Genomic DNA, 26265 nt, shown 5'->3' with positions numbered 1-26265 from the left:
ATATATATATATATATCACATACATACACACAGAAATCTACATACTCGCTTACATTTAGACACAGAGACCACAGGGACGCGTTTGACATTCATACACACATACGAGGGAGGCATGTACTAAATTATTCACATACATACATAATACACTCACACACATACTAAAATATACATACATAAACACAGGGATTTATACACAGAGATCACAGAGACACATATGACATTGATGTATGAGGGAGGGATATATTATACAAATAACTAACAAGCATATACAAACTCAAAATGAAAACATAAAAGATACATACATAAACACATAATTGTACACACATAGATCATGTAGTGACACACATAACATTCATACATACACACACACACACATATGAGGCATGTACGTACATACATGGCACACACACATACATAATATAAACAGACATACATAACGTAAAGATATACATAAAAGGTATAGCTCATAATCATAATCACACACATGCACACATAAAGGCACACACAAAAGGCATTGATACACACTGATATGATGGAGATATCTACTTACACACAATATGCATAATCTACATACATAACGTAAACAAGCACATACATACTAAAAGCCACATATCATAAACACACACATCCACAAACAGGACTTGACATAATCGCATACATGCACAAATAAAGACACATATAAGGAATTCATACACACACATATGATGGAGACCTGTACATACACACATACGTGATACACGCAAATACAGTACACAAAATACATAACATACACACATGACATAAACAAGCATATACATAATCACATACATAACATAAACAAGCATATACATGAAAATTCACACAACAGACACATAAACCGCACATGCCATATACCTCACTTATCACTCTCTAAACAGGTTCACCTCGGTGCCTTTTATGGTGTCCATTAAACTTCCCAAGACCCATGTTTATAAGATTTCTTGCATTTTCAGGGGCCAATGAAATGAATTTAATGACTGCATTCTAATATCTGTTTTATGGTTACAAAGTAACTTTATAAACTGAGACCATTAAGGATTATTCCTTCTTATGAAATGTCACTCAGTCCCTAATAAGAGATCAATAGACCCGATCGCTTTATTCCTTATGTCTCGTTTCAGGTAAGGAAAACACATATAGACAATTCATTACGATAAAATAAATATAAACATACAGACATTTAACGATAAACATATAATAGGGATTAAGAAATGAAATGTATATGGGTGTAGTGCTGCTCCACACTTATGTGCACATGCTGCGCCCTATATAATACTGTTTGGCTATTATACACACTACATGTCTGCCCAGAAATGATGGGGGTAATAACAAACCCATCCATATTGATGCAGGCAGGGTCCTTCATGTTAATTCCTATGTGTTAGAAATAGCACCAGTCTGAAGTCCCCACCAGATAATATTTCAGCAAGGAATCTTCTCTAGATTTATGGCTGCCGAACAGCTATTCCCTTTGGACATGTAGTTCAGCTTGATAAACCTGGAGAGGTTCATTGCATATTTTGTTGAATACAAATGATATAAAATACATTGGAGTTGTTGACATCCACAATATTGCATGACATGACTCATAGTGAGAGAATCCCATACCCCCCTCCAAGAGTACAGAACAGAGTTCACTTAGGGTAAGGGTACAGTCACCTTAATAAGAGGAGGTTAACACTGACCCGTATTTCAGCTGATTCTGGAACAAGTACAAAACCAATGGTTGAGGTCAGATATGGAAGGACTGGTGGAAACTAAACCCCCCTTGACCTAAAGGGAGGAAGCAATGCTAGCTCCAAGCTGAATCCACTTCTCCTCAATCATCTTCAGTTTATCTCAGTCTTTGTATTTTTGGCTTCGGATTGTGCAGTCATGGAGCTGGTGATCTAGAACATGGACCTTCGGATCTGGTCAGTTTCTAGTTGTAGTTAGAAGAAGATTCTTGTGCATGTAAAGCCTCCATAGGAGCAGAGGAAGCAGAGACCTAGAAGAAGGACATAGCCTGCTCCCTCATAAGGAGTCTCTTCTTCTTCATCCTTCGGTTCTGGAACCAGATCTTGACCTGCTGATCACTGAGACTCAGTCGGTCAGACAGTTCTCTCCTCCTTTGCCTGGTGATAAATTCATTGACCATAAATTCTCCTTCCAATTCAGCTAGCTGGAGCTTGGAGTATGGCTTCCTCTTCTTGCGAGATCTAGTGTGCATGGGATACCAGGGAGCCCCTGTAAGGAACCAGAACATATAGATGACCTATACAAGTCTCAATGGGCTTTATAATGAACATAGGATTCATCTTATCGTATGCGACAGAAATAAAATGATAAAGAAATAATAAAATGATAAATATATATGTTAAAATATGTCTTTTTGAAGAATAAAGGAGACCACTTGTAAAATGTGTAGATTTGTAGGACATATATCTCATCCAAATATTATGACATTGAAATAATCATATGTAAAATATAGTAAAAAAAAAAAAAGGAATATGGTATGATATGAATGCAATGAATATGGGGGCATCGCCTGTCCCTGGCTTGAGGGGGGTTTAATTTGATGAGATATTTACATGTTTATGGCAGGACCCCTCCTCTCTCTTGAGTGCTACCCCTAGTGGTGCTGGAGACATGTACTCACCAGTGGAGGGGAGGCTGCTGCTGCCAGGGTTGCTGCTCGGGGAAGCCATTGTCACCGCTTCATTGCTCTGGTTCTTGGGGGTCTCAGTGACCAGGGATGAGCTGGAGTCAGACTCCAGGGACTGGCAGGATGGGGGGTCGTGGTGGGTGCCATCTGCTGCCCCATAGTCCCCGTACTTGTGGAAGGTGCCCATGCCAGGGGGCAGTCCTCCGTCCAGGGGCAGCAGGCGCTCCTCTCTCTTCAGGCTGGGGGCATCAGGGTAGTAGCACTTGTCCTCCACCCTGGCCAGCTCACAGGCTCTGCTGAACGAGGGGTTAATGGGGCTGCTGAGATAGGGCTGGGGGTAGGCATTGCAGGGCTCCGAGGATGCCCAGGGCAGGGAGCACACATTGTCTCTTCTGGGGTAGGACAGGGAGGGCAGAGCAGGTAACTGCCCCCCTGAGGTGCGGAAATTGGGGAAATAGAAGGTGTCTCCGGTGTGAATATTGACCAGCGGTCCCACAAAGCCGGGGTTCAGCAGATTATGCTCTCCCATGTCCGCGGGCCTCACCAGCAGCTTCTACTTTATGGCCATCTGACATTAAACATAGTCAAACCTAGAGCTCACGCCCATTGGACCGGGCCCGTCACGTGGGGCTGGCAGCGCGAGACGCCCGGGCGAAGCTCCGCCCCTTTTCTTGGCTTCTTGAACACAAAACACAAGACTGTGAAGATCCTCACTTGTCCCAATACTTGTGTCTTCTGAGATCTCCTGCCCCAGCCTCACCCCCCAGTGCCAAACAGGCTGGGCATCTACTCACAGGGCAGCCACTGCCTGCCCCACATAGTGTCATGTGTCCACATGTCAGGAAGATACTATCTATCTATTTATAATCTATTATCTATCCAAAGAAAAAATAAGCAGCACTCTAAAAGTGCTTATTATTATTCCACATACATATTCTATCTATCTATCTATCTATCTATCTATCTATCTATCTATCTATCTATCTATGTATCTATCTATCTATCTATCTATCATCTATCTATCTCCTATCTATCTATCTATCTATCTATCTATTATCTATCTATCTATCTATCTATCTATCTATCTATCTATCTATCTATCATCTATAGATCTACCATCTATTTGTAATTTATCTATCAATTATCTATCTATCTATCCATCTATCTATCTGTATCATATATTATCTATATCTAATATATTATCTATCGATCGACCCATTATGTAACCCTAATCTTATTATCCCTTTATTTATATGTAATATATCTGTCTCTAATTATATATTTTATTTATTTATTTTAAATATCTAGTTCATATCTATAGATTATCCTTGCTGTACACAATATTACTCCCGGTATATGTGACATGGACCTAAAATAAATCTTTGGATGTTCTGAAAGTGTCACTCATTAGCATATTCATTCATGGATGAGACTCTCTACGGATATGGATTCCACTCTGGCTATAAACATGATGAATCTACTGACAGACAATTGTGCTCGGATCTGCAGATCTTCTAAGTGTGTGGACTGTAGACATCTGGGGGAAGATCCCACAAAAATTAGATCCATCGGCAAATAAATACAGATATTTCGGATGTCTATGACTTAAGTTCGGTCCAAATGTATAGAATCTGATAAGTAATATTATGATTAGGAGTATCTGGTCATATTCACTGTTATGTTTATATTCAAATAATGTGTTCATTCATATTTTTAATAATCTCCACAAAGGATTACATCTAGCCGTGGTTAATGCTGTATATAAAAACTGTAATAACTTATAATTTGTGCAGCGTGAGACTCGGCGTACAAAAAGCTATGGCCCTTATATTCTTAAATACATTACTTCTTTATACATCATAAAAGAAAATCTACTGGATAAGAAAAAAAAAAAAATAATAATTATTATTATAATTATTAATAATCATTGTTATTGCTGTTCTTCTTCTTCTTATGAATATTATTATTACTAATGTTTAAAGATCACTGCATGCGAGGAATAAGTTTTTCTCCATATGTAAATTTAGCTATTAACTATTTATTAAGATTTTATCGATTAATTGATAGGTAGACGATAGATGATTTACAGATAGATAGATAGATAGATAGATAGATAGATAATAAGGGATGTATCGATAGATAGATAGATAGATAGATAGATAGATAGATAGATAGATAGATAGATAAAAAAAGTAACAAAGATTTATATATTAGAAGTGTAAGTAGCTAGATAAGAAGTAAAACAGTTAAGAAGTAATCATAGCTAGAGAAATAGCGATATATGGATGGTAGATATATAATAGGCAGATAGAGAATATATGATAAGCAACCAATGTATATATATATATATATATATATATATATGCACACATACATAAGATGCAGAATATATATATATATATATATATATATATATATATATATATATATATATATAGCATTGTATAATGTATTTTCTCTATTTACCCCAATACTATATGTATACTTTCTATATACTGGCTGTATATTACAGTTTATGTTATGATTTATTGACTATAAATATTATAGAACTCGTATGACCCGTTTTTACATAAAGGTTCAGTATCATTGGATGTGAAACAGAACAACACAATCTGCTCAATGAATAGTATAGGCACAAAAATGAAGAGACTGCTGGCAAGTTTTTCCATAAAAGGCAATCCTTTATGATAAATATGTGACCTGGAGGATCTATGCATAACTGTAGTCATTGCAGAAATATGCGCACTGACCGGAGCCCCAGTACTGACCACTCCAATGGGGCAATAATCCAGGACTGCTCACAGACACATATTACAAGACAACAAAGATATGAAATTGTAAAGCTCCAGTTCAAGGTCATTGTCTAGGGTGTTAAAGGGAACCCTTTGTATGAGCCCTTGAGACAGATGAGGGGAGGGGGAAGGGGCTGCAGGAGAGAAATAGCTTAAAGTTGTAAACCTTTATTGATCATGGCTCCATGTTATTTACCAGCTTTTGTGGATCCCCTTTCCCATTATTCTAAAACGAATTCCTCTCTTTTCAGGCAAAAAAATTCTGCTCAGAGTGATGGCACTAATAGAGGTCTCAAATTACTCTCTGCTGCTGTGTATTCTCTGCCTGGTGAGTTTTTATCTCACCATTCAATCTATCCATTTATCTATTATCTCTATCTAATCTTTTTATCTGTCCATTTCATATCTACCAGCAACATCTATATTTGTGATTGTCTATTTATATATCTATCTCACCCCATCATCTATCTATAGTGTGAGCATATATTATATACACTGTAAGAAAAAACAGGTCTGTATTCTAGTTTCCAATTCTAATGGAAAAATGACATTAGAGACATATAAGCAAATCTTCTTCATTCATTGATCACACATTTCCCCCTCCCCTTTCTCTTTAAGAAAGGACTCGTTAATTCCAGTCCTCCTTTAGATCAATGGAAAACAGGACTGTGCTGCTCCCCTGTTAGGATAGCTGTCCAAATATTTAATGATCAGAGATTTGCCAAGTACCCCTCCACATGATCTAAAGTGTTTCAGACAACATGTTTTCTACTGGAGCCTGTCCAGTTCAGGTCTGCATATGGAGCCATTTAACTCGGTTCTGGGTTCATAATAAAACATATCTTAAGAATTTTCAATTAAACAGATGTGGTAGAAAATGCTGACTACTGAAGTTACCAAAGGGGTAGGAGATGGATCAAACAGTGAATGGACAGAGGGAAAGAGGGAGGTGAGAGGAAAAGATGAATCTAGTGGACATAATAAATGTAACAATACTTGGAGATTTGCTGAGCTGATAGGAAAATATAAGAAAATGAAAGAGAGACGAAAAAAAAGAGAGATGCATAATAATTGGATATTCAAATTAATGAATTAAATAAATAAAGATGCAAATATAGAGAAATTTTGGAAATAAAGGTATAATGTGTATATATATATATATATATATATATATATATATATATATACATAGAGAGATGTGCTGATATAGGAATACATAACAAATAAAGATACATAGGACAGACAACAAGACAGAAGAAATTAATACATAAATGATTAAAGTAAGATAAAACTAAAATGCCGGAAAATAAACAAAATAAATAAAGAATAGTAAAGAATAAAGGGATAGTGGAAGACAGGCAGAAATGGATATGGGGATAGAAGTGAAAGGTAGTTTGTCTTTATGTAAATTTTTGTTATTTGCTTTTTTCCCTTTGAACAGTAGTTAAGAAAATGTATTTTGTTTATCAAGTGCAAACTGATCTAAAAACTCAGTTGTTTACATCAGTTTCTAACAGTGTTCTTTCCCAAACGACGCCAAAAAAGTTATGCCAATTCTTTTCCCTACTGTACACAGAACTAAAGTCATAATTTCAGAAACTGCTGTAGAGTGATATCATCTGATGCCTCCATAGTGCAAAAACACAAAAACTTGATAATAGACAGCAGTAAACACTAGAGAGGAAGAGAAGATGGGGAAGAGTGTCAGCAGCTGCAGGAGATGCAGGAGATAAGCAGCTGCTGAGGCTTCTTCCCCTCCCTGGCCAGTAGAGGATACCGTCTCTCCATTAAATTATCCTGGTTCAGGATTCCCTAAAGCAAGGGAATATTTCATCTTTATATTCATTTACCAGACAGTTCCTTCAATCAGCCTCAAGTCACATTTACCTTAAATTGCACATACAAAATAAGACACATACACTTTACACAATGCAGAAACATAGAAGTATTATACATTCATTCTCTATGTGCAGTCCACAGGCACCCAGTGCCTCCTACCTATTTGTGGCCCAGACAGATGCATCCAGATTGCAGACTGCGATGAGTGCAGGACTTGGTGAGTGCACACTCTGATCACTTTTACACGACCATGTTATACACTCCAGCTATTGATGGCAGAGGGAGAGAGGGGCAGATTGCACTCAGCTGAGCTCTTTGAAAGTGCTGCACACAAAGGGAAGAAAAGACATAACGCACATTCACTTCCTTCCCTGCCTTTATGGATGGTCATTAGTCTGGATGTCTAGACTTCAAATAGCACCTTGTTGGTCCATAAACACAAAGTTGACAAGTCCTGAGACTACTGTGCCCAGTTGTGTCTTCTGCCCACAGGAGCAGTGAGGTGTGCCCTTCATTACATTTATCTTGATGTCAAGGTCATAAAGAATAAGCATAGTCATGGTCAAGGCTGATGCACTAATATTTATGGCTAGCAAAACAGGGTTTCGAAGAGCATAGTCATTAGCCTAGAAACAACATCCCAGACCCAGTCTCTTCTTAAGTTACCGATCTGTAAATCAACTGTAATGTCGGGGTTTTAATATATAGATAGATGGTAGAAATAAGTGGATAGGAAGTATTATATATATATATATATATATATATATATATATATATATATAGTAACAATGAAGACTAGGGAATCTAGCTAGGGATTAGCATAATTTCAAGAATTTCAATACATAAGGTTAGCAGTGTCTAGGACAGAAACATATCACGAAATACATAAAAAAGAGAAATGATTACAATGGGGAGTTAGTAAAATCATAACAAGAGAGAGAAGTTTCTGCTAGTATTTGCAGTCATAAATAGTTATTGTCAGTTTCCTCTGACAAAAATGTGTACTGTCAGCAAAGACAAATGCACAACACAAAGCAATATGCAATCCAACATGATATTTGGTGAAAAATATATGGAAACACGTAGAAGAATATTTCCTTTCCATTGATTTCTACCATCTATGTATCTATCTAATCTATCTATCTATCTATCTATCTATCTATCTATCTATCCGTCTATCTCACCTCATGCAAATAAAATAAACCTCTACAAATATAGACATGAGTGCAAATCTCAAAACAAACAAAAAAAAAGAATGAAAAAAAATAAAATAAAATAAAATGCCAGCACTCCATAATGCTATAATTTTATTTATTTACTTTATTAAATTTATTTATTTATTGTTTCCCCCCCAATTTCAACATTTTAGGTCATATATATATATTTATTTTTTCCATCTATCTACCTACTCTTAGTCCTCAGTTTTCCTTTTTATCTTTTTATGTCTCTTGAGCCCTATTTTACCACCAGACCTTTGTACTTACATTATGTAGAACATCCAAACATTAATTCAATTAATAAAAAAGTAGCAATAATCTGCAGTGGTATGATATGCTGCACTGATTTTATAGACATTTTACCACCTCTGATGTGTCCCCAGTGCTTGATGACTCTTGCTCTTTTTTGTCTTAGTTTAAATAGGAAACATGGATTCTTCTATTATAATTCGATTTTTAGTTTGTTTAGACACAAGACTTCATGCATTAAACAGTTGACTGTCGATCTACATATTTATTAAGTGTATTGTAAAGTATAATGTGTGTAAATGATCAAACACTGTAATTTGGTATATGTTAGGTATCCTAAAATTCATATAGAATGTGTAATTCTCTGTCTTAATTCATAGATTTAGATCATTTGTTTCTAAAATGAAGTATTATTAAATGTTTAAGTTACTTTCAGACTCATTTTAAGTTGTAGATGTCATTCAGTCTGGATAATTACCTTCCATATTCTCCATTTGCTGCAGGAAGTAATATGGGGAGTGGTTCTATGGAGTAACAGAAGGAGTTATGATAGTAGGCAGTCATAGCACATGTTATGACAGGATGTGTCAATTGCAGGGCTGTTCACATGATTGCTGTATTTTGGTGCTCAGACAAAGCACCAGGCCTGGGGTGGTTTCTACATTCTTCTCTTTGATACAAGAACACACAAATAAAGGCATATATAGAACTGTAAGCTTATCTATCTATCTATCTATCTATCTATCTATCTATCTATCTATTATCTATCTATCTATCTATCTATCTATCTATCTATCTATCTATCTATCTAATATCTATCTATCTATCTATCTATCTATCTATCTATCCATCTATCCATCTATATTTTATACACATATAAATAATAAAGCTAATTAGTTTCCTCTCCATAATGACCTGAACACCACTTTCCATTTGAATTACTTTCAATAAAAAAAAGTATTATATTATATATAGTTTATATGCGATTAAATCAATGTGAATGTGAAGTAGAGCCACATTTGTTGGAATTAACAAACTACTACAAAGAAAGGTCGCCCTACATTGTATGTTTAATGAAAAGTCAAATATAAATGAAATCTATCTATCTAGTTTTCCTATTCCCAAAATTACTTAAATTTACTAAAACCTAGTATTGCTAATTTTTATTAGACTACAGTACTTACAAATGTATCAATCCAATAAAATAAAATAAATAAATAAAATGTATAATACAATAAAAGACAAGTTACTGTTCAAGGGCGAAAATGTAATTGTGAAAATGTTATTTGTAAAATAATAAAAATGAAAATATGAAATATCAGACTACTATTCAACTGTGAATACAAAACTATGGGGCACATTTCTCAAAGTTTGACAGCCTATGACGTTATCTCTGACGGGGGAGCTGTATGAAAGTTTTAGCCTGGCATACAATTGTGCTGTAATCTGCGTCTGACATTAACTTGTGCAAAGGTGCTAGGCATGAATGCCCCATGCTGGCCCGCTCCACCCCCTTCACCAATAGCCGCAATTCCTGGCCATGCACCTATTTCAGGGCTTGTATGCCAAATTACATAAAAGCCCCAATATTTGTGCCCCTCTATGTATAAATAAATGCCATAAACACACATTGTTCTGAGCATAAAATATTGACCTTAATACAATATGCATAGATCTCTTCATTGTTACTGATTGTATCTTGTAAAAAAATATCTGTATACACACAGAAACTATCAAAAAGATCATGTTTGCTGGGGATTGTTAATGAATATGGATATTTAATGCTTTTAAATGTGGTTTCAAAAGTAAAGGTTTGAGATCACGGATCCAGCAGTTGAATCACCTATAAGGTAGCGTAAACTTTTATGCATAGAGAAAAGCCACACAACAGATTTACAAGGCTGGAGTCTGAGACAAAGACTCATTAGATCATTGACAATCGCGGGAATTGTCGTTTTTTTGTCTAACCCTCATCTCCATTTACAGTCGCAGTATAACATAGCCACAGGATTTGGCCTACAGGAAGACTGCACTAACAGATCTTGTTAGTCCTAGTCGTATAGCAAAGGACCTGCTGGGGATATAGATAAAAAGAGTATGAGGATGGCAGTCAGATCCAGACATTTGTAGATGATGGCTCCTAAGAAGAGACCAGTATAATAGGTAATATATAGCAAGGGAAATGTCTTAACAAATTTTGGATTTGGACTCAAGATTGGAATTTTGCTTATATGTGTTGCAGGAGTAAAAGAATAGAGACAGTCCGGGTCGGCTTCATGTTTTAGTAGGCCCGTGGGTGACAGAGCCTCAGTGGGCCCCTTTGCAGTGAACTCAAACAGCCCCCTCATGGTTATTTTACATGAAGCCTCCCCTCTCCCTCTATAGATTCATTAGATACAGCCCTTTACCCCCATGGATTCCTTATGTACAGCTCTATGTGGGCCCCCCAGCAGCTCTGGGCCCCGGCACTTACCTGGGTATGTCCTGTGCTGGCGCTGGCCCTGGAGACAGTTGTATATGTTATTCAACATTGTTGACATCAATCAAGGGGTTTTCCAGTTATATCAAGTTATCCTCTATTCACAGGTCGGAGCCACATAGAAACAGCACTTCTGAAGAAGCCGCACATGTGTGATGAGCCTCTCCTTTCAGTTGGCAATACAACCAATGTTGTGGTCCCAAATACCAGACCACCATTTGACATTGATGCAGTGAATAACATGATCCAACCAGAATTCAGAATTGAGGGGGCTCCAGCCTTTGAGAATATTGTGAGGATTAGTAATCTAGTAAATCCCTGCTTGCAAGAGTACATCAAATATTTATATATTACCTTGATCAAAGATTAATGTTTTTTTTTTATATATAAATGCATAATAACAGGGGGTCTGGCTTGATGGCTCGCTGATACGACTACTGAGTTATATCACTGCCCCATAAAAAAAACCTGCTGGCTGCCTAAAACTCTGATGATAGCCCTGCTGTTTTCCTCCAGTTCTCTGTGTCTCCCCACAAAGGGGTCCGTCTTGATTCCAATAGATGGAGTTACTTTTGGTGGTCATGCTTTCTCGTGTGTCCAGTTATTGTGTGTGGAGTAGGGGTGGACTTTGTATGAGTGGGGGTCTGGGTCTGGTCCATGGTACACTGTGAGAGAAGTCTAGCGTTTTGCCCTGCTGTTTTCCCAGCTAAGATGTTAAGTGTGCAGATCTACTGAATTATAGTGATAGATTGGGGTTTTTGTTATATTATTCCATTGTTTAACCAATAGTCAGTGATGAGGGGCAGGGGCGTAACTTGAGGGGGTGCAGAGGTTGCAGTTACAACTGGGCCCAGAAGGCCCATATGGTGAACCTTTCCTATAGAAGAAGGATAGTACTATAAACAATATATTATAATTGGGGGCTTGGTACAAATTTTGTAGTGGGGCCCGGCAGCTTAAAGTGGGGACCAGTGTAGAGTAGAACTAGACAGTTCTCTGCTGTGCCAGATTAATCCCTGTGTCATACTTAGCACCTGCTTTTAGTTGGTGTAATTTGCTGCGCCACAATATTACATTTTCCCCCCTTTTACCGAGGACATGCCCCTTTTTCATAAGTGTTGGAAAATAGCCTAAATTTGGTTAAAACGTTAATTCCAGGTCCAAACTACTACAATTTTCTGCGTAGACAGAAATATATTGATATATCTCCTCCATTAAGGATTATTTATCATATGCTGGTTCAAGATTTATCTTGAAGTTTTTTATGCTGGCACATGGGGATGAGCTCCACCCTCCTAATGTATCCAGAAGGCAGCTGCCAAAAATTACCAGAATGGGTGCAGGCTATAGCCTAATCCACCACCTGATGCATCCCTTCCCACCCATCCACGCCCACTTGGCGCGAGGATGGTGTAAGGTCATGGTGGATGATCTAGAACATCTGTACTCTAAATGACGCTATACTTCAACCAGTAAATCACTTTTAATAAACTAAGCAAAAACAGCTTGTTGTGCCACCAAATGGCTTAGGACACCAAAGCTATGGTTCTAGGGAAAATGGCTGACATTTAAACATAACTAGACTTTTGACAAAACTGCATAAATTATTACTGCAAATGATAATAGTTAACTTTGTAACAAACCTTAATAAATAAATCTGTTCCGGTGTCCTTCTTTTCCCCCTGCCTTTTTCCTTAATTTAAGCAGTTTATGTAAATTTACAAACAGGATGGTCAAATCGTAGTGTAATATTCTATAGGTATGGAAAGAGTAAACCATTAGTCTCCTAATGAGCATCACAGATGGCTTTCACACTGCTAACTGCTGGAGAAAAAGCAGAAAAAAAGTCACAAAGAAGCTTCTTTACTCAATATTCAACAAAGTTTATAATCGGCTCGATTTATTTCTAAAATAAAACAAATACGTAATGTTTCTGACTTTTAATGAAAATGGTATTTCTTAGCTTTGTAGGCATCTAAGTTGGCCTTTCTATAGACCAAAACTTGCTCAGACCCATAATACAACTGTTTGCATAAGGCCCTCTGAAGTCAAAGGGGATTGTTGCTTGAAAGTAAAACAAAACTCCTTCTCTAACCTTAAGGACCATGAACATAGTGATTTCGATATGGGCTGTAATCAGATGTTTTCAACTTTTACATTCATTTCAATTACCAAGGCTTCTTTTTAAAACATGAATGCTTTGTGTTAAAATTCATAGTTTTACAGTCATGGGAAAAACTAGTATCAATATCATTTAAGGGACTATTTAGAGAAAATGTCCTGATAAAAAATAGCAAAAAGAAAAGAAAACAACTGCACTAACTTACTTATGTTTGCTCCCCTGTTACAGTGCAGGGGATCTTCTTTCTGGGCCCATGTTGATTTGAGATAAGGGATATTCCTTATAGATGTCATCTATAGAAATCTCATTTCTACCTACCTATCAGTCACGCTTTTCTGTCTATCTACCTATTGATCTCTATCTGCCTACCTATGTTTCTCTCTATACCCCACATTTATCTATAACCTATCCAATTTCTATTTTTCTATCTATATATCTATGTATAAACTATTTCTGTCTATCAATATCTGTCTATCAATTTCTTCATTAAAAAATGTATAACAATTGACACTTAGTATTCGTCCCCATTGACTTCAAAGTAAAAGATAACTTAATATCATCAGATGCCTCTTTGATCCTCCTACCAGATAGCTTCAGTGGGACTCTGGTTTCGCAGACGAGTGTGACATGGGAGCCCAAGTGTGTTTGGAGGAGATAGGTGCCGGCGCTCGTGGATGGACTACTCCAGGATGATTTTCTTTTTAAAAACGTGTTTATTCTAATAAGCAACGCGTTTCGGCCCGGTTCCCGGGCCTTCGTCAGGCCTGACGAAGGCCCGGTTCCCGGGCCGAAACGCGTTGCTTATTAGAATAAACACGTTTTTAAAAAGAAAATCATCCTGGAGTAGTCCATCCACGAGCGCCGGCACCTATCTCCTCCAAACACACTTGGGCTCCCATGCTGCATAGATACGGCTTCCTCTGAACGTATGGAACAGACGGCCGCGAAGAAGGAGAAGCCGACAGCCGCCAAGGACAATCTGATATAGAGCGCTATAACTAAGCGCTACAAGGTGAGCGCACCCACTTTGTTCTTTACACCCTATTGGCATCATACTTACTACACTAGGAGAGCGCTCCTTTTTTGTCTCCCCTATCTCTCTCCCCCCTATATTTGATACACCTCGAGGAACAACCACCCCGAGGGTATCTTATAAAGGTATTCCATATCTCGATTGCAGACGAGTGTGAGCAGCTCCTTGTAGCTGCGCACACTCATCTGCAAAACCAGAGGTCCGCGTGTGCGCAGTAGCTCAAGCTTCGAAGATGAGATTGTGCAGCTACTGGCCTGCATTTTGCGCATGCACAGAACTCCAGTTTCGCGGACGAGGGCTGAAGATATCTGGTAGGAGGATCCAAGAGGCTACTGGGGCATGGAGTAGCCGAGCTGTGTAGCCTCAGCTCTGGTTACTCCACGCCCCAGTAACCTCTTTAGAAAATTTGCATATTCCCAGATTAAAGGTAATAAAAGATATAGTGGACTAAAGGATAAGCCCTATAAAGGGCTATCCTTATATATATTAGATGCACCTAGCACCAAATCTACCTTAATAGGTAGACCCGTGGTGATAGGTTTCCTTTAAAAAAAAATAAAGAACGGAGGTTGAATGTATCAAGTAAAAATTCCCATTGACATCGATGTAAATTTTATGTTGTCCATTATAGTCAGTTAAGCAGGTATCCGTTATGTATTCATTTTTCTTTCAAAAGGAGAAAAAAGTACTGCAGCCACTGTCATTTATTTCAGATACCTGCCTAACTGAGTGTAACGGATGACATAACATTTACACTGATGTCAATGGGATTTTTAATTGAAATGTTAAACCTCCGTTCTTTACTTTTTTGTTGTTTTGATGGGGGTTTAAATGGTAGAATGCACTTAGCCTTGATAGTAGTGATATGGAAATCTTGTTTTTTTGTGTTTTTTAAAAAAAACTAAGTATACCTCACCTAATTATTCCCGAATTCACCGGGTTTCTGACCATTATGTGGCTTGTATTTTTTTTTTTCAGTGATTTCTCTCTTGGTGTGGAGACCTAGCTGCTGTAAATCACTGCTCCCCTTTCCCTTTGCACAGAACTTCCATGTAATCTGACCCCTGCCGGAGCTACAGGCTCAGTTCTATGAAGATTTAAGGCAGACAAAATGATCAGGAATGGAAGGGAATGAAGAAGAGTGAAGCACTGCTAAGTTACTTATAGTTACCTTGTTTTCTATTTTTGTTGAAAAGGTATCCTTTTAAAGAATCCTATGGTTCATATTAAAAATTTCACAGCAATTTCCAATCTTTCCCTATGTGTAGGAGCTGATTGGAGTTATGAAACCTCCTCCAGTGGCTGTACCGCGCTTGCCTTGACCCTTGCTCCTTCTGACTACATTTCTTGACTACTGCTTTGGGGCTGTTAATTGGAAATCCAGTGAGCAGATAGAAATCCAATGTAAAAATACAGGTCAATAGTCTCAGAATCAGATATGTAACTGCTGGTGGTGCAGATGTTCAATGTCACCTAGCGCCAGCACCACTCTCCTATGTGAGAAAATGTCATCCTTTATTATCCCTGCACTGTGTGTGTGCATTACCATTGTATCAGTGTATACAATATCTGGGCTGTCAATTTACTGTGATCTTTTATTGGGGAATATTTTATTTTATTTTATGGGGAATACGGTGATAATAATAAGCTTTATTTATTAGCGCTATCAAATTCTGCAGCGCTTTAATATCTAAATACTTATTATATGCTCCATCGTCTCATGTTATCTTGGCTGTTGACTGCCGTGGAGGATGATCATACATGCTTGACCATCACAAAACAGCCACCCTTATATATATTATAAGTAGGGAGCCCCCAAGCAGACATTTATAAGCTATTGTATGAATATGCTTAAAGGGGTTGTACCAAGAATAATTTTTATCCCCTACCTGACTATTGGGACCCCCACCATTTATAAGAATGGACCTCTTCTGTTCAGGAGAACATGTGCGCAGTTGTGACTAATTCAAAGAAGCGACAGGTTGAGCCTTTGTGTCCTCAATCTTCACTAAAAGATTGGTGTTTTCACATTGGCTTGTATTTTCACTGATCTGTTGTCCATGGAAAAAATTATGAAACATGTCCTATTTTTTTCACTGATGCGGAACACGGAAGGCAATAGAAGTCTATGGGGGAAAAAAAAACCTGTTGAAAGATCCATTTTTTTCACTGATGAGGCTGAAAAACCAGGTTTGATGTTTTAAACGCAATGGGGCTCATTTACTAAGGGCCCCGCAGACTGCACTTTCGTTGGACATTTCCATTTTGCACCACTGGGACAGGGATTTAAAAGGGTTTTTTGGCGCATGCGATCGGATTTTGGCGCAATCGCACCAGCTTTCATGCAACACAAATTGGGGGGACGGGCCATCGGATGATCTGACAAATTCAAATAGACAGCGTGATTTAACTTCAAAATTGTGTTGCAAGCCAAGCACTTACATGCACCGAGAGGAAGATGGTGAACTCCGGCAGACCTGAGCGGGGAAGCGACAGATGCAGGAAATCGGACGCACGATCTAAGTGAATCGCGGATGGACAATGCACTTTCGGGAACTCAGAGTGACCGGATAAGTAAATGTGCTCCATGTTTTTAACTTCAGTTTTTTTGCAGACACGGAGAAAAAGCAGAAGAAAAACAGAGTCACAATGGAGGCAAAACGCAATGGATGTGCAACTGAAGCTTTGCACCATAACCAATGTAAAGGGGCCCTTATTGTTAGACTATTGTATATCAGTAACATTTCTCTACTGATAATTCTTATTTATTTACTCTTATCTAGCAGAGCCGGTGCCCATCTCCATCTGCAAAAGTCACTTGCAGGACAATGTACACCATCAGTATTTCCATAGTGTAGGTGAGCATGTCCCCCTTCACATCCCTCTATCCCCACTTGGCATCAGTAGTGGATTATAATATAGGTGAGTTGTGGCCACCCAAACCATCCACCACCCACTTGTAAGCCAGAAAACTCACGCACAAACCCTAGTAAATGCCCCCCAATGTGCATTTCTAATATTATGTTGTAGCAAAAATAGTTTTTCCATGGTTACATGTTTTGTTATGGAGATTCCTTCTTATCCAACCCATCTGCCAAACTGTAGCAACAGAGACATGTGAGTCATGCAATAGCTTATTAAAGATGGAAAGGAAAGATAAATATAAAAATGCATAAAGCTTGTGGAAGTCAGTGTGAGGAGGCGACACAGAAAGATCTATTGATAGATACTAAGGAATCAGTTTTTTTTTTTAGAAATGCTCTGGGGTGTGGGGTGGAGCGGCTGCTCAAGGGATCATGTGTGTCTCAGTAATGTTATGTGTGGGGCGCTTTTCCCTTTAGTTTGCTGAGTTGTAATCTTTATTTGTAGTAAAGACCTTGGGGGAGAAGTGTCAAACAGCAGAACTGTTCTAGTTGCCCATGTCAACCAATCAGAGCTCAACTTTGATTTTCCCACAACTGTTTATAAAATTAAAGCAGAGCTTTGATTGGTTTCCTGATTTGGCAACTAGAACAGTTTTACATCAGACACTTCTAAAGAATGATCCCCTTCTTGTCCTGGTTTTCACCTTAATTTTTATTCTTTACATTTTAATTTACATTCTATTTTTGTAATTGAACTGATTTTGGACTGAGCTGGATCGGTTCCGATACTTCCTTACATTTTGATATATGGACTTCTCTGGCATCACCTGGCATCAGACCTCTGTTCAATCTCTTCATGGCGAAGTCTGAAAAGTCTTTAATGACTGGGTATTTTGGGTGAATTTTTATGGCATAATAGTTTATGGGTCATGACTTCCTTTTTTGTCAGCTACCTTAACATTTTTGCAGCTGTGTTGTTACTGTATATACTTGAAAAATGTGCTGAAAACCTCTAACTCCGCTTTTATTCGAGTCAAGAAAAAACCCAAAAAGCCTATGCACCTTCCGACGTCCCCCCGCAGATCCTCTTCTATCCATCGCCAGAGCATTGATGTATAGAAAAGGGTGTCGGAAGGTGAGTACACTTTTTGTTTTGTTCCTACAGGCATTATATTGGGGGCAGTAGCTGCAGGCTATATATTGGGGGGGGGGGGTGCAGGCTATATACTACAGGGGCTGGCAGGCTATATACTACAGGGGCTGGCAGGCTATATACTAGAGGGGGCTGGCAGGCTACATACTAGGGGGGTGGCAGGCTATATACTATAGGGGATAGCTGGCTATATACTAGAGGGGAGGCAGGCTATATACTGGGGGTGGCTGTGACCAATGCATTTCCCACCCTTGGCTTATACTCAAGTCAATAGGTATTTCCAGTTTTTTGTGTTAAAATTAGGGGTCTTGGCATATACTTGGGTTGGCTTATAATCTAGTATATACGGTATATTTTTGAGAACATGTGTTTTTTTTACTTTATATGTCCCCGTGAAGTCATAAAAGACCATATTTTTTCATGTAGATTTTTCCTACAATTTTTGGTCTATGATTATAGTGACCACCATTTTGCTTTAGGTTTATTGGCAGCAGGATGAAGCTGAATCATAGTGCCTTACATAAAATCACTTGTATACTCTTGTCACTTTCAAAAACATTTATAGAAGAACTCTTGGGGAGTTCTATGTTGCCTATGTGATTGCCAAGGTTTTTATTCCTCCGCCCTTTTCGATATTGGTGTTGAGGAAGTAAATGACTAAATAGCTCTGTATCCCAAAACTTCATATGTTATTCTTGGTGATTTTAACGCTACCCTAGACCCAGTGCTGGATCGACTTTGTCCGTCTTACTTCCCGACCCTAGTCACAAGCCTCTCACTCAGCCAAACCAGTTCCCTATGCTGTACTGAAGAAACCCAACCGGGTTTTAATAGTATAGTTGGGAGTCTGTTCCTTCTGGAATAGTTATACTGGTTTGTTTTTAATCTGGCATCATGTCATAAGGCTTCCTGAAGGTCACGCTTGATGTCAAGAGATCTACCTTACCAGGTAGCTAAAAGAGGCATAGTTTTTCTTTCCCAGAATCCTCCTAGTGGAGCATCCATGGCTATTAGTCTCCACACACCTACATGGCGGCCTAAATTGGCAGTCTCTGTAAGGAGAACTCTTACTTCCCAACTGTCGTCACAAGCCTCTCACCCAGCCAAACCAGTTCCCTATGCTGTACTGAGGAGACCCAATTAGGTTGAAACATTGTACAGTGTTGTCTACAGTTGGGAATGTTCCTTCTGGAATAGATATGCTGGTTTGGGTTTAATCTCGCATCACGTCATACGGCCTCTTGTAGGTCATGCTTGATGTCAAGGATGCTGCCTTTCAAGGTAGCTAAAAGAGGCGTGGTTTTCCTTATCCCATCCTGGAAAACATGGCATATTTTCCTAGAAAAGCCTAATGGAACATCCAGGCTATAAGACTCCACATGCCTACACGACAGCATTATTTTACAGTCTCCGTAAGGAGAACTCTTACTTCCAGACTGCTTCATATGCAGAGGAGGAATAGCTTCCATACTTGTGGGCGTTGTGTGTGTGTATGGATTAATGTGTTCTCCTCCCTAGGGAAGAAGTTCCTTTTAGTGGTATTATTCTCACTCCATGTCTGCATCACTGGTTGATGAAATTATCTTATGTTATTCATTTTATACTACTGCTTCATATTTATTTTTTTACTATTGTAGTTCCCTGAGGCGGCTGATGCTTTTTGTATGTTGTTATACTTTTTAAAATTGAAAATAAAGTCTTAAAATTTTTCTAGAATCCATCCTTTCTTCAACAAATATACTTTAAACAAAAATTGTTGCACTTATTCACTCTTGTCTCAACTACTGTTACTCCTTACTAATTGGTCTCTCACTTACTGAACTCTCTCCTTTTCGATATATTCTACATGGATGCCTCCATTCTGTGTCAGTCACTTCACTGGCTGCCCAACACCTTCTGTATTCAATTCAAATTAAAAACTCTCATCCACAAAGCTCTGCACAGTTCTGCACCCTCTTATTTTTCTGGTCTTTCACCCAGCCTGTGCTCTTTGATCCTCAAGTGATCTAAGATTATTTTATTTCTTCATTTGAACCTCCCACTAACGTCTCCATTACTACTTCCGAGCAGCACCAATTCTCTGGAAAGCACTACATTAAACTTTCAGGCTAATATTTATCAAACTTTCAAATGTGCCCTACAACCCATACTTTCAGGCAGGCCTATCATTGCATGTAACTTTTACTATCTTTTCTCTGAATTTCTGCTTATTTCTCCTCCTGTCTGTTTAATCCTCATCACTTGATACCATTAGACCAATTCACCAATTTAATTATTTTATCCCTTAACCCCTTTGTGACCACCAATATGGGTTTCTGTCAGTCACTAAAGGGCCTTGGGCTAGGGCGATGGGTTTTTCCCTCAGCTAGCCCGAGTTGTGTACGGGTCCCTTGTGCATGGAAGAGCAGTGCCCAGTCTGTTTTATAAATGAGTTCCAATCCAGTCTGTTTAACCCCTATGACAACGGCATCTACATAGCTGGTGAGGAAGGGGGACCCTCCCTCTCCTCCCGGCAACCCGCAATACGATTGCGGGCTGCCGTCTTCTTTTCTGGGCAGCCAGTGACCTTCATTAGGTCTGGGGACCTTCATCTGAGGCAAGTACATCGGCCGACACTTCAATGTGCATAGGCTGACACATAAATATGGATTGCAGGGCATAAGTATGAACTAGTGATCACTTGATCACTAATTCATACGCTAATACTGTAAAAATAAAAAAGTACAAAAAACACAAAGAATAAAAATAAATAGAATAGAAATAGAATTAAAAGAATAGAAATAAAATTAAAAATAAAATTCAATCAAATTTCACAAAAGCCCCTAACACATATAAAGCAATAAATAATAAAAAAAAATGGAAACAAGTAAAAAAAAATCCAACATTTTAGGTATCACTGTGTCCCAAAATTCCCAATCTCTAAAAATATAAAAACAGTTATTCATGGCGGTAATGGAAAATGCGCTCAAATGGCTGAATCACCATTTTTTTATACAAAAGGTTTACATTTTTAAAAATCTATTAACATATAATAAAACATTTTAAATGTAGTATCTCTGTGATCATACCAAACCAAAGAATATATAAGAGATGCCATTTGGAGCGCACAGTGAAAGACTTAAAATTCAAAATGCAGAAAATAAACAAGAAACCTTATTTGCGCCATTTTCTTTTGGTTTCTGATTATATTTCCACTTCCCAGTATACGGTATGGAATATAAAAAACCATCACTAGGAATTACAATTTGATGCAGAAGACAAGCCATCATATAGCTCTGTACATGGAAAAATAAAAAAAGTTATTGATTTTTTAAAGTGGGGAGTGATTAACAGAAAGTAAAATAGAAAAAGGCCACCAGTGGCAAAGGGTTAAAATGCCCCATTTACCACGCAAATGTCTGAAACGCAATCCAAAGGCTCCACTCGTGATCACATGTTTTTTTAACATGTTAACTAAACGCAAAGGAAATGCAATCTTACCTCAACATCGTGATCATCATGATCACAGGTGGAGCCTGGGGATTGCATTTCAAAACGCAACCAAAATGCCGTGTGTGTCAGTTTATGTGGGCAAATTTTAGGGCTAAATGAACGTATTAATGAAAAAATATTGATGAATCCCAAATCAAACCTTCATTCTGTAAAATACATAAAGGGTTAAGAAACTTCCTACCTGCTGTTGTGAATAGTTTGATGGGTGAAGTTAATAGAACCGGGTGATATGTGGGGGGTTTCTATTATCAGAACCTTCAAAACCCCTATAGAAATGAAATAGTCCCTAAAATAATTTTTTCGAAAATTTTCTTCAAAATCTGAGAGAATTCTGCTCCATTTGTAATCTTTCTGGCATCGTAATAAAACAAAAGGACACATAAAATGACGCCAACACAAAGCTGAGATATGCTTAATGTTAGTTAGTAACTAATTTGGGTAGTAAGACTATCAGTTTGAAAAACAGAACATTGAGAATTTTGAAAATAGCTAATATTTTCAAAATGTTTACCAAATTCTCCTTTTTTCATACAAATACACTACACCTTCATCCTCATGACAGTAAGTTCTTGGGAACAGGGCCCTCCCTCCTATTGTTTCATATGATTATGTAATTAGTCTCTAATGTCTGGTTTTATTTCTATACATACTCCACGATCTGTATGGGACTGTGAAATATGATGGCGCTATAAAAATAATAATGTTTTAAAATAATTTTTATGTTATTATTGTCTATGTAGTTTTTAGGCATATCCTGTACAGATATGAGGAGTAGATAAGATGTGACATCATCTTTGTCAGTAGCAGAGGCAATGATGGTGTTTTTATAGTAGTGTTATCTTTTGTTGTAATGCTATCTGTCTTGTTTGTGATGTAAATGAGATAACTGTTACACAAAACTCCCTCACAGTATTAGCAAGTGTCAGACCATGATTAAAACCCTAACGTAAGAATTGCAGGATAAAGTACTTTTTTAGTGACATTTAGTGATAGTGAAATTTAAAAAAAAAAATCATGATAACTTTCTAAAAACAAATATGTTTAATATAAAAACATGGTTAAAAAATTGGTCATTTTCTGTTGACACCTTCCCTTTAGTGGCTTTGTAAGTTAGACAAATGTGATTGTAAGAAAGTGTAGAATAAACTGCAGTCAGCACTGTGGGATCACAGATTAATCCCATGGTGCTGTGCAATCAGTAAGGGGTTCACATACTTTACATTAATACACGAACAAATACAAAACTACACTGATCCGGAGACAAGTGGGAGGAGCACCATGCCCCTGAGGGATTATAATCTATATGGGAGGGAAGATGGAGACACAAGGTGAGGGAGCAGATCAGTGAGGTTATTGTGTGTTGTAGGTGATCCTGACCAGGTGGGTTTTCAGATTACTTTTGAAGGTTTGGAAAGTGGGGGACAGTCTGACACATTTTGGGAGAGAGTTCCAGAGTATGGGAGATGCACGGGAGAAGTCCTGGATACGGTTGTGGGATGTGTGGATGGTAATAGAGTGAACCTGAAGGTGCTGTTAGGAATGGAGATAGTGGGGGTCATTTATCTTATTTTCCCCTTCTCTGAGCTTTTTGCGCCTGTTGTGAGTCTATTTTTTGCCCCTCATTTGTCTTTGTTGTTTTGGCTCTTTGCCAAATGCAGTTTTTTTTTGCTTCTTATTAGGCACAAATTTTTAAAAAAGGTGCAATTTGTTGCGTAAATCATATCATTGCCTTTCCTGAGCATGGTCAGGATATAGATATAGATATAGACGCAATAGTATAATAAATCGGGCGCAAACATCTGGAAAGAGGCACAATACCATGACAAATAGGGCTCAAAAATACATGGCGGATTGAAGCGTAACATTCCAACAACAAAAAAAAACGCAAAATAGGTGCAAAACAGACGTTACTCAGCAAAGGGAAGCAAAATCACCAATGGAAGGAAAATGACCCCCTATGTGTGGGATGGTAAGGGCTGATGAGTTCAGAAATACATAAAAGGGACAGGTTTTGTGGTGTCAGAGCCAAATATTATTTGGGAGTATGTTTGAAATGTTATGTTAGGTGACATATAAGTAAACTGAGAACCAAATGGGTAACAATGCATTGAACTTTTGACGTTCAGGCTCCGCATCTCACCATCCACTACAGCACTGTATTTGAGATTAAAATCATTTAGGAAAATCTTCTTGCACATAAATTTGACTTGCAACTATTACACATATGCTTAGTTAAGCAGATGTATGTTATGTAATTGCATTGCTAATGTTTTGTTCCTAAAACTAAATTTTTTTTTTAGCATTTTGTAAATCCACCTGTGAATCCTGCCTGAATCCTCCTGGACATGACCAGATTCAAGCATATCTCAACTAAAATCTGATTCCACTTTTCTACAGTTTATTACTGTTGATGAATACTGGTTGACTCACTGGGCGCGAAGACAGTTTTTTCTTTAACTCTACCCAAAAATATAGTTGAAGATTAAAGTCTTGGGACTGAGAGGGCCAATACAGTAACTATAAGTCACTATAGTGATGTATATAGTGATGTATACTTTGAGTTGTTGTCCTACTGGAACACTATGTTGTCCTTTCATAAACATTGGTAGTTGAAAGTAGAAACTAACTCATTTTATAGGCTTCTCACATTTATATCTGTGCTTAGAATCACCATTGATCCAGGTCAAGTATCTAACACCTTTGGTTGTCAATCAACCTAATTTTCCAATTTGTTACCCCCCCCCCCAGTGGCAGATTAAGTGTGCCCCCCTCCAAACCAACATGTGTTCGGGTGTTAGGACTTAAGTACTACTCTATATCCTTAATCTTGTACTGTTTATAAAAGTAATTTAATGATGAATTACAATCCTGCTCTTACAACCAATCTATTTAGAAAATCTGAACGTTCCCGAACTGCATGAAATCCTCCACCCCCACTGCCGCCCACACCAGATCTTCCAGACAGTGTCAGAGATGTGGATGCTACCGCTGGCTGCCCGGCCTCTGTGCATCCTGCAGCTGAACGCCCCCTCATTCTCTTAATACTCACATATAACCTGAGGCTCCTATATTTGATCCCCCCCTCCCTCACAAAAAAACAGAAAAAAGTTACTGACTGGAGGTCAACCCTTAAGGTAGGAAATGCAGCCGCTACTCATTAATGAAATGTCCTTCAGCAGAGCCCCCTTTTTTGAAATGTCCACAGCAGAGCCTACCTTTACTGAAATGTCCATCAGCAGAGTCCCCCTTTACTGAAGTGTCCACAGCTGAGCATGCCTTTACTGAAATGTCCACAGTAGAGTCCCCATTTACTGAAAAATCCACCAACAGGGTTCCCCTTTTACTGAAATATCCACCGGCAGGGTCCCCCTTTACTGAAATATCCACTCATGATGCCCCCTTTACTGAAATGTCCACTCATGATGTCCCCTTTACTGAAATGTCCACTCCAGATGCTCCCCTTTAATGAAATATCCACTCCAGATGTTCCCTTTAATGAAATGTCCACCCCAGATGCCCCATATTATAGAAATGTCCTCTCCAGATGCTCCCTCCATCATTGCTGTTATGTCCACAGCTGGTCTCTCTTCAAAGAAATTTTTAAAAAGCTATACTCACCTTTCGGCTTCTTCTCCCCGGCCCAGCGGCTCCATCTTCTCCTCGGCCCTGTGTTTCCGTCTTCCGGCCTGGGCATGTCACTATGACGAGGTGGTGTCACGGCCGCATGCCGTCATAGGACCCGTCATAGTGTTGCGCTCGGACCTTAAGAGCAGAAGATAGAGCTATGGGGCTGAGGAGAAGAAGCCGGATGGTTGATCTTCAAATAGGGACCGGGTAAGCCAAAGGCTTCGGGCGCCCATCCATACCACCTATATGAAGATCCGACATTGCCCCCCCTTTCCCATGGTCCTTCCAGAACCATTTGCACCCATCAGAACGAAGCCTTACTTTCTTCTTATTGTTTAACTTGCAGCTGTCTAGGGTATGCTTATTTATGTAGATTCCTGTCATGTGACTGCATTGTTACTATTTAGCTACTGGTGGTGGAACAATCAGTGGAGGTGGCTCCAATGCTTTGTAATAATGAGATCACAGACAAGCCTACAGGGTTGGCTCCAGGTCTCAATAGGCCCCTGGGTGACAGAGCCTCAGTGGGCCCCTTTGCAGTGAACTTACATGATGGCATACAAAAAATTCAGAAACTAAAGCAGTCTCCTGTTCCCTAAAATATTCCCTAGTTTATAATACCAATCAGCCCCCTCATGGTTATTTTGTATACAGCCCCCTCATGGTTGTTTTATATAAAGCCCCATTCACCCCCAATGGATTCATTAGATACAGCACCCCACGTACCCATGGATTC

General features: G+C 38.5%; 1 protein-coding gene across 1 annotated transcript; it reads right to left on the bottom strand.

Annotated features, from left to right (window-relative positions):
* Positions 1-36: 36 nt before the first annotated feature.
* HOXC12 (homeobox C12) lies at positions 37-3203 on the bottom strand. Its single transcript, XM_072133007.1, has 2 exons — positions 2657-3203; positions 37-2244 (listed from the first exon to the last, which is right to left on the bottom strand). The coding sequence occupies exons 1-2, from the start codon at positions 3189-3191 to the stop codon at positions 2006-2008; spliced, it is 774 nt and encodes a 257-aa protein (XP_071989108.1). The 5' UTR covers positions 3192-3203; the 3' UTR covers positions 37-2005.
* Positions 3204-26265: the final 23062 nt, after the last annotated feature.

The sequence above is a fragment of the Engystomops pustulosus genome, chromosome 2 (genome assembly GCF_040894005.1).
Source record: "Engystomops pustulosus chromosome 2, aEngPut4.maternal, whole genome shotgun sequence".
NCBI lineage: Eukaryota > Metazoa > Chordata > Amphibia > Anura > Leptodactylidae > Engystomops > Engystomops pustulosus.
The sequence above is the reverse complement of the archived record's forward strand: the minus strand, read 5'-3'. Positions and strand labels throughout refer to the sequence as shown.

Bases quoted from the DNA above. Each gene is read 5' to 3' on its own strand.
- HOXC12 (XM_072133007.1), bottom strand. From the start codon at position 3,191: ATGGGAGAGCATAATCTGCTGAACCCCGGCTTTGTGGGACCGCTGGTC. The intron at 2,245-2,656 runs GTGAGTACATGT...GGTTCCTTACAG, and splicing joins CAGCAGCCTCCCCTCCACTG to GGGCTCCCTGGTATCCCATG.